The 11,075-nt window shown below is 38.0% G+C and overlaps 1 protein-coding gene across 1 annotated transcript in view; it reads left to right on the top strand.

Annotated features, from left to right (window-relative positions):
• Positions 1 to 6: 6 nt before the first annotated feature.
• Positions 7 to 11,075, top strand: part of SLC39A9 (solute carrier family 39 member 9) — a gene marked incomplete at its 3' end in the record, with an annotated part of 17,417 nt that continues 6,348 nt past the window's right edge. Inside the window, exons 1-2 of the mRNA XM_010174527.1 lie at positions 7 to 169; positions 5,622 to 5,730. Of these exons, the coding sequence (XP_010172829.1) occupies positions 74 to 169; positions 5,622 to 5,730 (205 nt within the window). The remainder of the gene's footprint in view (positions 170 to 5,621; positions 5,731 to 11,075) is intronic.

The raw sequence follows: 11,075 nt of genomic DNA, 5'->3' as shown, positions 1-11,075 counted from the left end.
CTAAGGCGTGCGGGGCGAGGTGGAAAAGTTGCTGTTGAATTTCACTTTAAGGGACCGGACAGAAAGCAGCGAAATGGATGACTTCCGCTCCATCTGCCTGCTGTCTCTGGCTATGCTGGTCGCCTGCTATGTGGCAGGAATTATCCCCTTGGCAGTTAATTTTTCCGAGGTAAGCCAGCTTCGCCAAACTGCTCGTTGGTTGCTAAGGAAGAAAAGCAGAAGCTAGATGGAGAGATCTACCAGGAGGAGTTAGTGCTGTCCACTTTCGAGTATGGCAGTGCTGTTAGGGATGATGTGGTAACTTTAAAAAATTTTTTTAAGGAAATTGTGAATGGTATATTGATTTTCATTCAAAAATCAGTGTAAAATTATGCTTATTCTGTACTGTGTAGAAAAGGCATTTAAATGGGCCGAATTTGATCCAGGCATTTTGGCTACAGATGAAGCAAAGTCTCGGCATGTAGTGGAAAGATGTGATAGCTGGAAACGGTTATTCTTAGAAGCTTGTGTCAGAAACTGATGAAGTCAGAGGTTAACTGTTGTGTGTCTATGGGCTACTCAAATTAGGGCTTATTAGAAACAATTCATGAGAACAAAACCAATTTCTGAGAACAAGAAGGTTCTCAGAAAACTTTGTTTTGGTCCACAGTTTTGTTCACAGCTTGTGCTGCTGAAAATGAAACCTTAGCTCTTTGATTACAACACAACTTCAAGTTATGTTACTGTCCTGTGGAACTCAGGGCATTCTTTTGGAAAAAATAACTTGGCTGTGTAAGGTGGTGTTACAGTAGAGGGAGACTTTCAGAGGTTGAATGAGTTTCCAAGCAGCACAGGAGTTCAGAAGTGATTGTGTTTGTGTGTTTCTAAGAGGTGGTTGTTGAGGTGATGACAACTGTTACAGTGTCTGGAAATCTAATATCCTCTGATGCCTGAGGGTTTTTTCTGTTTCTAAATTATAATTGTTTTATACAGATATGGTGTAGTGAGAGTTTAGTTGTTCTAAGCTACTAAGAGCCCTCTTATGAGAGGCTTCCCATTTCTATTGGAAGCAGTGTTGATTTTGGAAAGGGAAAAGCTGGAGTAGAGATGTGACTTTTTCTTCCATCAAGACACAGGGCTGGTTGCTCCTGTCCTTTGGTCCCATTATTACCAGGAGGCTTTGGGAGCAGTAGGCTCTTCACAGTGTGGAAGGAAAGACTGTTCATTTTGGTAATAGTACAGTTCAGCTCAGTGGACTGAAACATGACTATATATTCTGAAGTATTTCAATAAACATTAGCATAGTTCTGTTTTGCCAGTGCTTAGTCTGATGCTTTTGTAGACCTTCCCTTATACATCTTCAGTGCTGTTGCTTCCACTGTCTCACACTTCAAAACTCACTTTTGCCCTGAAACCTACAAAGGATTTTCTTGCAGATTTGCTGAGAACCCTGTGTAGCATGCTAACATTGTCTCTTTTTTACTTAATTTTACATTTTCTCATGTATGTGCTTGATAGTCACCTGTTGCTTCTGACTCTATATTTGGTGTTGTTTGAAGGTAGAGTTCTTGATCTGTGTTTATGTGGTTTATTTATATAGCTGAATCAGGGGGCTCCTAAACCCAACAGCAGCTGTGGATCCAGAAATGTAACGCTCTGCATGAGCAGCGATCACATGTGTATTAGCCTTTTGTGTGTGCAGTATTTCACCAGTGTTACACACATGTGCAGTCAAGTTTATTGTGCTGTCTTAAATGCTCAGAAGTTCTAGATTCAGTTTTACACTCAAATTAGAAATTTTAAGGATCCATGTGCTATGCTGGTTTAAAAGAGGAGCTGAATCTCTCTGCAAGTTATGTGCAAGTGCTAGCTAATCCCAGAAGTGTGTAATTAGAGGTTAGAATTGTTTTGTATAAAGATTATTGCTTAGGCCTCTGCAACATGGACAGTTTCAAACTGAAATGACTGGACTGTGCATTTTGTCATTTGCAAAGAGTTTTGTAGATGGCCTTGGTGAGGAAAAATGCCTCCTCCCACTGGCTGCTTAAAATGGTTAGAAAACAAAAATGAATGCTTTAGATAATATACCCCAGATGCTGGAGAACAGTATAATTATTCATTAGTGTTAAAACATTTCTTCAGATGAGTTTTTTTGCTCTGGAACCTATTGGTTATGTTCTAATTTCGTACTAGTTTATATTCTTTTAATTAGACTTGGATATCCTTGAAAGTGTAAAACTCCAGCAAAGCCAGGTATCCCTAAACATTAGTGGTAAAAAGGTACAGACTGAACAGAGCTTCAGTTATTTCTGTACACAGATGTACCCTTTGAGCTAAATCCTGATTTACGGTACTCTGTTGGGTTAACTTTGGTCTGGAAACAACACTGTGACAGTTCTTGATGCTATCTCCCAAGTTCTGTCCTAAATGCAAAAAAGAAAAAAAAGAGTTCTATCAATGTGAATCTTTTGCTGGTGTAACAGAGGCAGGCAGTGTTGACTGGAGTGGGACTGCTTGCTGCTGAACATAGGTGTGAGTTTTTGCAATGTCCAAGTAAGAGTTTCAGTACCTTGCAGATTTAAACCAAATACTGAGCTGTGGAACAGCTTGCTCATTTGAGGAATTTAAGATTTTTCCTGTGCATTTTTTTAACACTGTTTACTGTGTTGCTCTTATTTATAGCAAGAGGCACAGAAGTGTTTTTATAACTGAAATGATTTGATTTATTGGATCCAACTAGACTGCAATTATTGGATTGCTGTATTCACTATGTCTTAAGTATTTTTTACTGAAAAGGAGATGGAGACTTCTCTTGAAATGGTAAATTATTAGTGTGTATTGTTTTCATGGTTCTTTAAAATTCACAGATGCCCAAATAAAAGCAAGTAGTATTCTATATTTGCAGTTGTAAAAAAACAGTATTACTTCTGGCACTTTTTTCCCCTATGTTTATATATGTATGTAAAATAGATTATAGGGCTGCAATATAAAAATAATCTTGTTTTTCCTTGTAAGATACTATATTTTTTCAAAATAACTTTATGAACAGTGGATGTTGAAGATTATATTCTATTATATTGTTGTAGATTGCCACTGTATAAAAATTTACCAAGTATAATTGTTATATGTGCCAGTGTATCAGTGCATGTTTGTGGGACCTTTACAGGTGTTTTCATCTCTTGCATCTTCCTGTTTGAATTTTCCCCAGTAATACTCTAACTGTTTCCGTATGGCCACATTTGGCTTGCTTTCAGAAAGCTAGTTTTGCATTTCTGTAGAGCCTCTTATTTCTTCTCTGCAAGTGTTGCCTGTTTCAGTGAGATTAAACAACATGTGTCACTGTGCTGCATGAAGAACAGATAGCATGATCAGGAGATGTGGAAAGTGGTTTCCCGTTAGGTTGAACACTGACCTCTGTCTCCAGGTCCTCAGTAGTTAATATTTTGGTAGCACCTAGACATCTCTTGTGCATGGAAGAAGATGATGGTTCTGCCACAAAATGTATGCTACACAGTTATGAGGATCTAAACTCCCATGGTGGCTGCCTGTGATATCATAGGGACTATTGCGGAGGTGATGAGAGGTGACCTCTGCAAGTTGTCATATTTGCGAGTCTATTAGATGTTTATATAACTGGATTTTCAGGATGTGACTTTGACTTTAGCCTGTCAGTGTTGTATTCACAGGGAAGCAAAAAGCAATGGTAAACTGTTCTTATGTACAAAAACTGTAAAACAAGTCAGTTTGCGAGGAGTGAGGGAGGACTGATCTCTCTAAGCTTTTTGTCCAAAATTAGAATATAACTAGGAAAATAACCTAACACGATAGTAGCAAGTACTTATAAAGTCTTTCTGTGGAGTCTTTTTCTCTGGAGATGTTCAAAACCCGCCTGGACACTTTCCTGTGCAACCTGCCCTAGGGGAACCTGCTTTGGCAGGGGGGTTGGACTAGATGATCTCCTGAGATCCCTTCCGACCCCTACCATTCTGTGGTTTTTTAATCTTGTAGAAATTCTTCCTGGAATATGAACTAAACAATTTTTCTTCACTATACTATAAAAAACATTAGGTTTATGTATTTTTTGTTAAAGTTTAATTGCAGATTTGTAATACTTAGGTTTTAAAATAGATTTGTTCTATATCTTAGCAGAGGGGAAAGGGGATTGCCATGGTCTGTAATTACCTGGAGAGAGGACTATGATTTCTATTACTATAAATCCCTTTAAGTCTTTAATTCCTTTAAAATGCTACTGGAAGGCTTAGAAATTGTTGTAAAGCAATAAGCAGTAGTCTGCATTTATGCATCTCCTAATTAAATTAAAAAGAAGAAAAGACTGACATGAAATGCATGTTATCACCATTATCAGTTTGACTGATGCAGTTCCCTCATTCACTCTCATTTGAGTAAGGCTTTTAATTTATTTTTTTTTTTTTATGATTCAGGTCTTGGAGCTATTTTGGGGATTTAGTCCCTTCTGCTGTATTTTGTAACTTCCTGACTTTCTGCAAGTGCTGTGATATTGCAGTTCTAAAACTGCACCTGACGCCTTTTTTTTTTCCTAATATATACACATTGTCAGATCTTTCAAGTACAAAAAAGTATCTTTCTCTTAAATTACTGTTTTATCCACAGTTTTATGTTTTTAGAGAAAGTCTGTTCTTCAGTGATACTCTATGAAATAGAAGGCCGTTAAAGTACGGCAGTTTTAAGGACAAGCTTCTGCATAGGTTTAGAAACTGAAATATAGTTCATCTATCATGTAACAGTCTTGTAGCAGTTTAACTTCATTTCTTTTGTCTCTCTAAACCTGTAGGTGAAAGTAGATCTCCTGCTGCTTTTTTCTCTAAAATCTTCCTTTCCTCTTTCTGTAGTGATAAAACTTTTCTTAGCCCTTTCTGTGTTACATGACTATAGCTGACAGCAGTTTACAGTCATACTTGACCAATGTATTTGTATCTGCAGGTATAATTACATTATTATTATTTCTCTTGTCTTTCTGCTTTGGTAATTTAGTTTTCTTTCTTGTATTTTCTTTTATTATTTAGGTTGGCTTTTTTGGGAAATAGGCAGTTCTATCTTGTACTGTGCCACAACTAGCAGAGATTTTAGGGAACTTGCATGTTTAAGTGTGGTTTCTAGTAGGAAGGATATATTTGAAAACAAACCCAAAATGGAGATAAAACATAGAGTTGCAGACATGCTTCAAAATCTGTGCACTTTCAATCTCTCTTTATCTCTGCAGACCTAACATTTTGAGGCCCTAGAGGGTCAATTAGACCCCAATAATCATTAGTGCCAAATATAGCAATTCTTGCTCTTTTCAGGTATGCTACATTTAATTTCTTGTCTGATGTTAACAGTCAAGTGGGTCATTTTTGACTTTCATTTCCTACTTGAGTTGATTGCATCAGACACTGGGTATGTTCACTTTTCAGAAAGTTAATTGTTAGAAATACGGGACTATGCGACTGGAGCTTTTGAATAAAAATTAGTAAGAGGTTTTGTTGATCATTTGCTGTCCTGCTGCCTCCCTACCCCATGCACCCTTCCCTCTGCCCCAACCTCTGTTAATGAGGGAGAGTAAAGAAAACGTAAAACATTTTAATTCTTAAAGGTAATACTTGTTTTGTATTTGTTTGCAGGAGAGATTGAAGTTGGTGACTGTTCTGGGTGCTGGGCTACTATGTGGAACTGCCTTGGCTGTCATTGTGCCAGAAGGAGTACATGCACTTTATGAAGACATTTTGGAGGGTAAGAACCGAACCCAGATGGCCTTGTTCAAGATAACTTAGGTCATGGTGTTGTGATGTACTAGGGCTTGTTTCTAGGGCTTTTAACATGAGATTGATGGGAGGGCTTCACAGCACCCTGACACACAGCCAGCATAGAATCATAGAATGGTTTGGGTTGGAAGGGACCTTAAAGATCATCCAGTTCCAACCCCCCTGCCATGAGCAGGGACACCTTCCATTAGATCAGGCTGCACAAAGCCTCATCCAACCTGGCCTTGAACACTTCCAGGGAGGGGGCATCCACAACTTCTCTGGGCAACCTGTTCCAGTGTCTGTGTTCCAGCATAGAGCCACAGAACTGCTATAGGCATGATATTACATGTTTATGGTGATTTGACAGAGGGATGTGATCAGTCTATGGATCAGATGACTCTTGCTGAGTGATCCAGGCATTTGCACGTCCAGGTACTCTTCATGGAACCACAGCCTTTTATGCCAGGTCATGTGTAGTGTTCCTTATTCTGGGGACAGTTAAAGTTTGACTTTCACTGGAACTTCAAAGGAAGTGTAAAGGATGACTTTGGCAGAGAATGAAATTGTGGACTATTTGCTGTTGCTTTTTGTAGTTTAGATTGCTTCTCGTTAAGGCGATGGCATGAAGTGTTTCACAGATCTACAGGTACTTGCCATCATAAGAATTTCTTCCTTTGAAGCTTAAGAGCATCTTGGAATTATGTTACCTTAATATACTTGGCTGAAAATCATGGTTATATAGGGCTAATTCAGAGTAGGAGGCATTTCTTTCTTCAGTGGTGGTGTCTGTTTATATGTGTGTGCTTCCAAGTTCAATAGCCAGTTCTGGTCTGCTGTTGCTGGTCTTCAGAACCTCATAGCCTCTAATGAATAGCTCAAAGCTAAAAAGCTAACAGTGATTATGTGTGTTGCAGCGATGTGAATGTGGAGCACATCTTATAACCAAAAGCCTTAGTAAAACTCAGTCTGAGGTTATGACATTTTAAATCATCCGAGCACATTACCTCTATGTGGAGTGCGCTTTATAGCTTGCTCTAGCCTGGAGTCTTGTACTATTACATTACCATTGCATGTATTTTCAGTATGCTCAGAATCAGAAATTTGTCTGAAGATGAACAGCAACAACTTCGTGGTGACAGGAGAAAGGACTATAAAGTTGAGGCTGTAGAGAACTTTGAGATAATTGTAATACTTGGCTTTTCTTCTACTACCCTTTTTTCTTGTTTCTACACTCTTTTAAATTTCTTTTTAGTAATATGCTTTAATTTATCCTATTTTAGTTTCCACTAAATTTGTGGTGTTCTGCTTAAATTTAAAGTAAACAGAATATAATATATAAAATCATCCTTTATCAAGAAGTGAAAGAACCTCTGATTATGCTTTCATACAGTACTGCAATTTGTGCACTCTAATGTAGAATGTCTCTAATGAACTGTAGTTGTGGGTTTTGTCTCCAATTTTAATTCTAAGTAGACTAAATTTTTCTTGTAATGATATGGCTAGCAGTAAATACAATTGCTGTGAATATTTACCTTTCTTTTTTTTTTTTCCACTAAATGAAGCATACTGTTCATGTATGAAATTTACAATCTGCTGTTTACAGCTGTATGCTATATAACTTGAAGTTTAGTACGTGGAGAAAAAAGGCACTTCCCATTACTGCAGTAAGCATATCAAAAGTTGCAGTAAGCATATCGGAAGTCTTTACCTAGGGAAAAAGAATTTGTTCTATGAATGAATTCAGACAATTCCTAACTCACAGTATTGTGACTAAAGCCAGTCTGTCTGTAAAGATTTTTGTTTGTATTGCAGAGAGGCAAAATTCATAGGTATTACAGATTTAATTACAAAAGTATTTCTAATATTTAGGGTATTCAAAGTTAAACTTAAGATTCTGAGAACTTAATCAGTACTTTTTTTTTTGCAACTTCACCCATTTATGTAATTAAAGCTGGAAAGATGCCTAAGGGAGCATTGAGTTGTATTTGTATAACTGGGGGGGGAAAAAGAGAAGGAGAGAGAGGTGTCTGTTTGTTCAGTTCCAAGTGTAATTCAATTCAGACTGGTTGCTTGTTATCAAAACAGGTGTTTATCATTCATACTTAAGTCGTTTACTGCTACATCAGTATTTTCCCACAGGCCACAAAATAAGTAACTTCTAAATTTTGACCTTGTAGGCTGACAGCAAATATCATATCATGATTCAGATTATTATTTTATTGTAAGCCTGTGTTTGTGTGTGTGGCGAAGCCTCAATTTGAGTATTACCAGCAAATAAAATTCCTTTGGTGTCTTCAGTCCTTTGTTTTAACTGGTGAAACTGCATAACCGCTGTCAGAAAGAGTGCCCTGAGTTACCCACTATGTTTTATGGCTTGCAATGATCTGAAGCGAAGTTAATTTAGTGTAGATGGCAACAAGCTTGTGTGGTATAAAATTATTTTATTGATGAATCTTGTTCAGCAAAGACTTTGTGAAATCTAAGGGCTACCAAGCCTGTTCTGATGTGCTTTGTCTGCAGTAATGGCATTGTGCCAACATTTTGTACAGTGGGATGGGTGTAAAATTGTCTCATCCAAGAAGGTGTATTAATTTTCCAGCAAGAAGATGACTTGCTAGAGTAAGTGAAGTTTCTGCTGTTAATGTCTGAAACTTCTAAAGAGTAGTTGCCAACCAAAAGACCTCCCCAAAATGACAAGTTTTACTTCTGTCACTTAAGTCAGGGGTGTTGGGAAAGCCTTAGTGTATGCTGTGCTTAATTTTGTTTGTTGCCATTCTTTTTTTTTTTTTTAAATGGAGTTAGGTGCATGAAAGTTGCACTGTCACTCACTTAAAAAAACCAAAAAAAAAAACCAAACAAAAAACCAACTTATCTAGCTTGAATTTTAAAAATACGAGGTTGAAATGGGAGAGATACTCTGTGTTGAACTGTAATTATTATAATCAGTTCAGACATGAATATCCTTACATTGATTCCGCTAGAACAAATGAATTGTTCAAAGTCAGTAAGTTTTCCAGCGCTGAAAGATGATTCCTCCAAAAGCCTTGTCTGTCCTCATACTGAGGAAACATTGCTTGCTGCTAGACCAATGAAACAATCTAGTTAATATCCCAGTTTCTTTTAAGTGCCCTAGTCCTCTTACCATTGAATGTGATAAAAAATAAACTAAAATCAGTAACACTGTTTCTAGTAAAGATTTTTTAGAATTTCTGATGGAAACTTCTTGCTTAATCATTGTTCCTCTAGATAATATTGTCATCAAAGCACTGCTGTCCTGTGAAATAGCAAGAAATACAAAGTGAAACCAAGAAAGGGTTTGTGCATGTTATTGTTTCAAGTCATGTTGGAAGAATGGTTTTTCATAAGAGAAAGTTCAGCTGATGGACAAGGTCAAGTAGGTAATTCCAAACTTCAGGAAGAATTAAACGGGGTAGATGGGTGCAAGTGATTAGTACATAAGGCTCTGTCCCCTTTGCACCCTCCCATCAGGTATTTATATACATTTATAAGATCTCTCTGAGGCTTCGCTTCTCCAGGCTGAACAGTCCCAGCTCTCTCAGCCTTTCCTAATAGGAGAGGTGCTCCAGTCTCATAGTCATCTTTGTGCCTCTCCAGTATGTCCATGTGTCTCTTGTACTGGGTGGCCTCACCGGTGCAGAGTGGAGTGCAAGGTCACCTACCCCAACCCGCTGGAAACACTTCCTACTGCAGCGCAGGACGTGGGTAGCTTCCCCCCCCCCCCCCACAGGGCACACTGCTGACTCATGGTAACCTTTGTATCTACAAGGACTCTACGTCCTTTTCTGCAAAGCTGCTTTTCTGATTGTTGGTCCCCAGCATGTACTGGTATCTGGGGTTATTACACTGTGATGCATATGTTCTCTAGGGCACTGGAGCTTTGCAAATGGTTTCTCTGTTTTTTTTTCTTATTCAAAAATTTATCTTGAGTTCCTATGTAAATACAGGAAGGTTGCTTGTGTGAGTAACTGTGCTCTAAGTGTAGGGGAAAGACAGTAGACTTTACAAAAATAATTACATTTAGAGATTGTGATACTATCATTTGGTCTAGCAGAGAAACATACAAGAATAAACATTTTCTCAGTAGCACATTAAAGAGATTTACAAATATTAACTGAACCCGCCAAACATGGTTGTAAGCATTGGCCCTGTTCTGGAATGGAGGCAGTAACTTATAGTGAGTGGTAGGTAGTTCAGGGCCTTGTAGTATAGCATGCCTCTCAAACATCTGACTTAGCTTGAGGTATCAGATGTGGAAGTAAATTTACTGTGTCTGTTCTCCCGTTGGAATCATTTGAGTAATACTTACTGTGTGTAAAGAGCCTTATCTGCTGTGGAAGTACAACTATTTATAATAACAAGTACATCAAGGAGCATTAAATGCCTCTTCTGTATCAGCCAAAGGGCTTTCTAGCCTAATGTCTTGTCTCTGCCAGGGCTCATAAGGGGAAGTATAAAAAGAGGAAGATTTTATGATTCAGAGTCTGAAACCAAGAGGTCAGATGTTTACTGTGCTCTATATGGTAATTGGGAGCTTAATTCAAAATTCCCTATTCCTGGTGTTTGTACCTTTCTAACAATGTATTTCTGTATGCTGTTGGCAGAAGAGGCTTAGATGTGATTCTTTACTTACATCAGCTGGAAACAATGCCTAGAATTTTGCTAAAAATTAGCTTTATTAAATCTCTTTCGCATAAATGTCCTAAGGCAATTCTTAGCAATCTTTGGTGGCTAATACTGAAGAAGCAATGTATTTCTGGCCATTGTTTGCCCCCTGTGTCAGAAGGGATTGGAGAAGCAGTAATTTCATGTGGTCCTGAGAAAGATTGGAGTATATCATGGATATGTCTTGGGAGCCACTAGGCCAAACTGGAAATGTTAAATGTATGTGCTGGAAAAACCTTCTTCCTTTTCCCTTTAAGCCTGTATAAATTCAGAGTAAGACTGATGTAGTTTCTGTTGAAATTGGTGGGAATTTTGTATGTGGTATTTGCTTGTGATAAAGATCACACGTGCTGGGCAAATGGCAACCTGTAAAAGTTGGTAAAGTTATATTACATCTCTGCTTTCTCTACCTACAGAGGTAGGTAGAGACAGTTGTCACTTACTGACCTATGAAATACTTGAAATGTTTTTAAATTATGATCTGTGCACCAAATAAAGCATTTTATACCATGGAAACTCAACTAAAAACGTGTCCAGCCGTTGTCTTTCCCCTTCTTAGATTTTAGTTGTTCTGAGCTCACCTAATTTCAGGGTCACTCAGTGAGAAAGTAAATGTCTTAGAGCGGGCATGGAATTAAAGCTTGTGTA

The sequence above is a fragment of the Antrostomus carolinensis genome, unplaced genomic scaffold (assembly GCF_000700745.2).
Source record: "Antrostomus carolinensis isolate BGI_N321 unplaced genomic scaffold, ASM70074v2 scaffold25538, whole genome shotgun sequence".
NCBI classification, from domain to species: domain Eukaryota; kingdom Metazoa; phylum Chordata; class Aves; order Caprimulgiformes; family Caprimulgidae; genus Antrostomus; species Antrostomus carolinensis.
The sequence above is the reverse complement of the archived record's forward strand: the minus strand, read 5'-3'. Positions and strand labels throughout refer to the sequence as shown.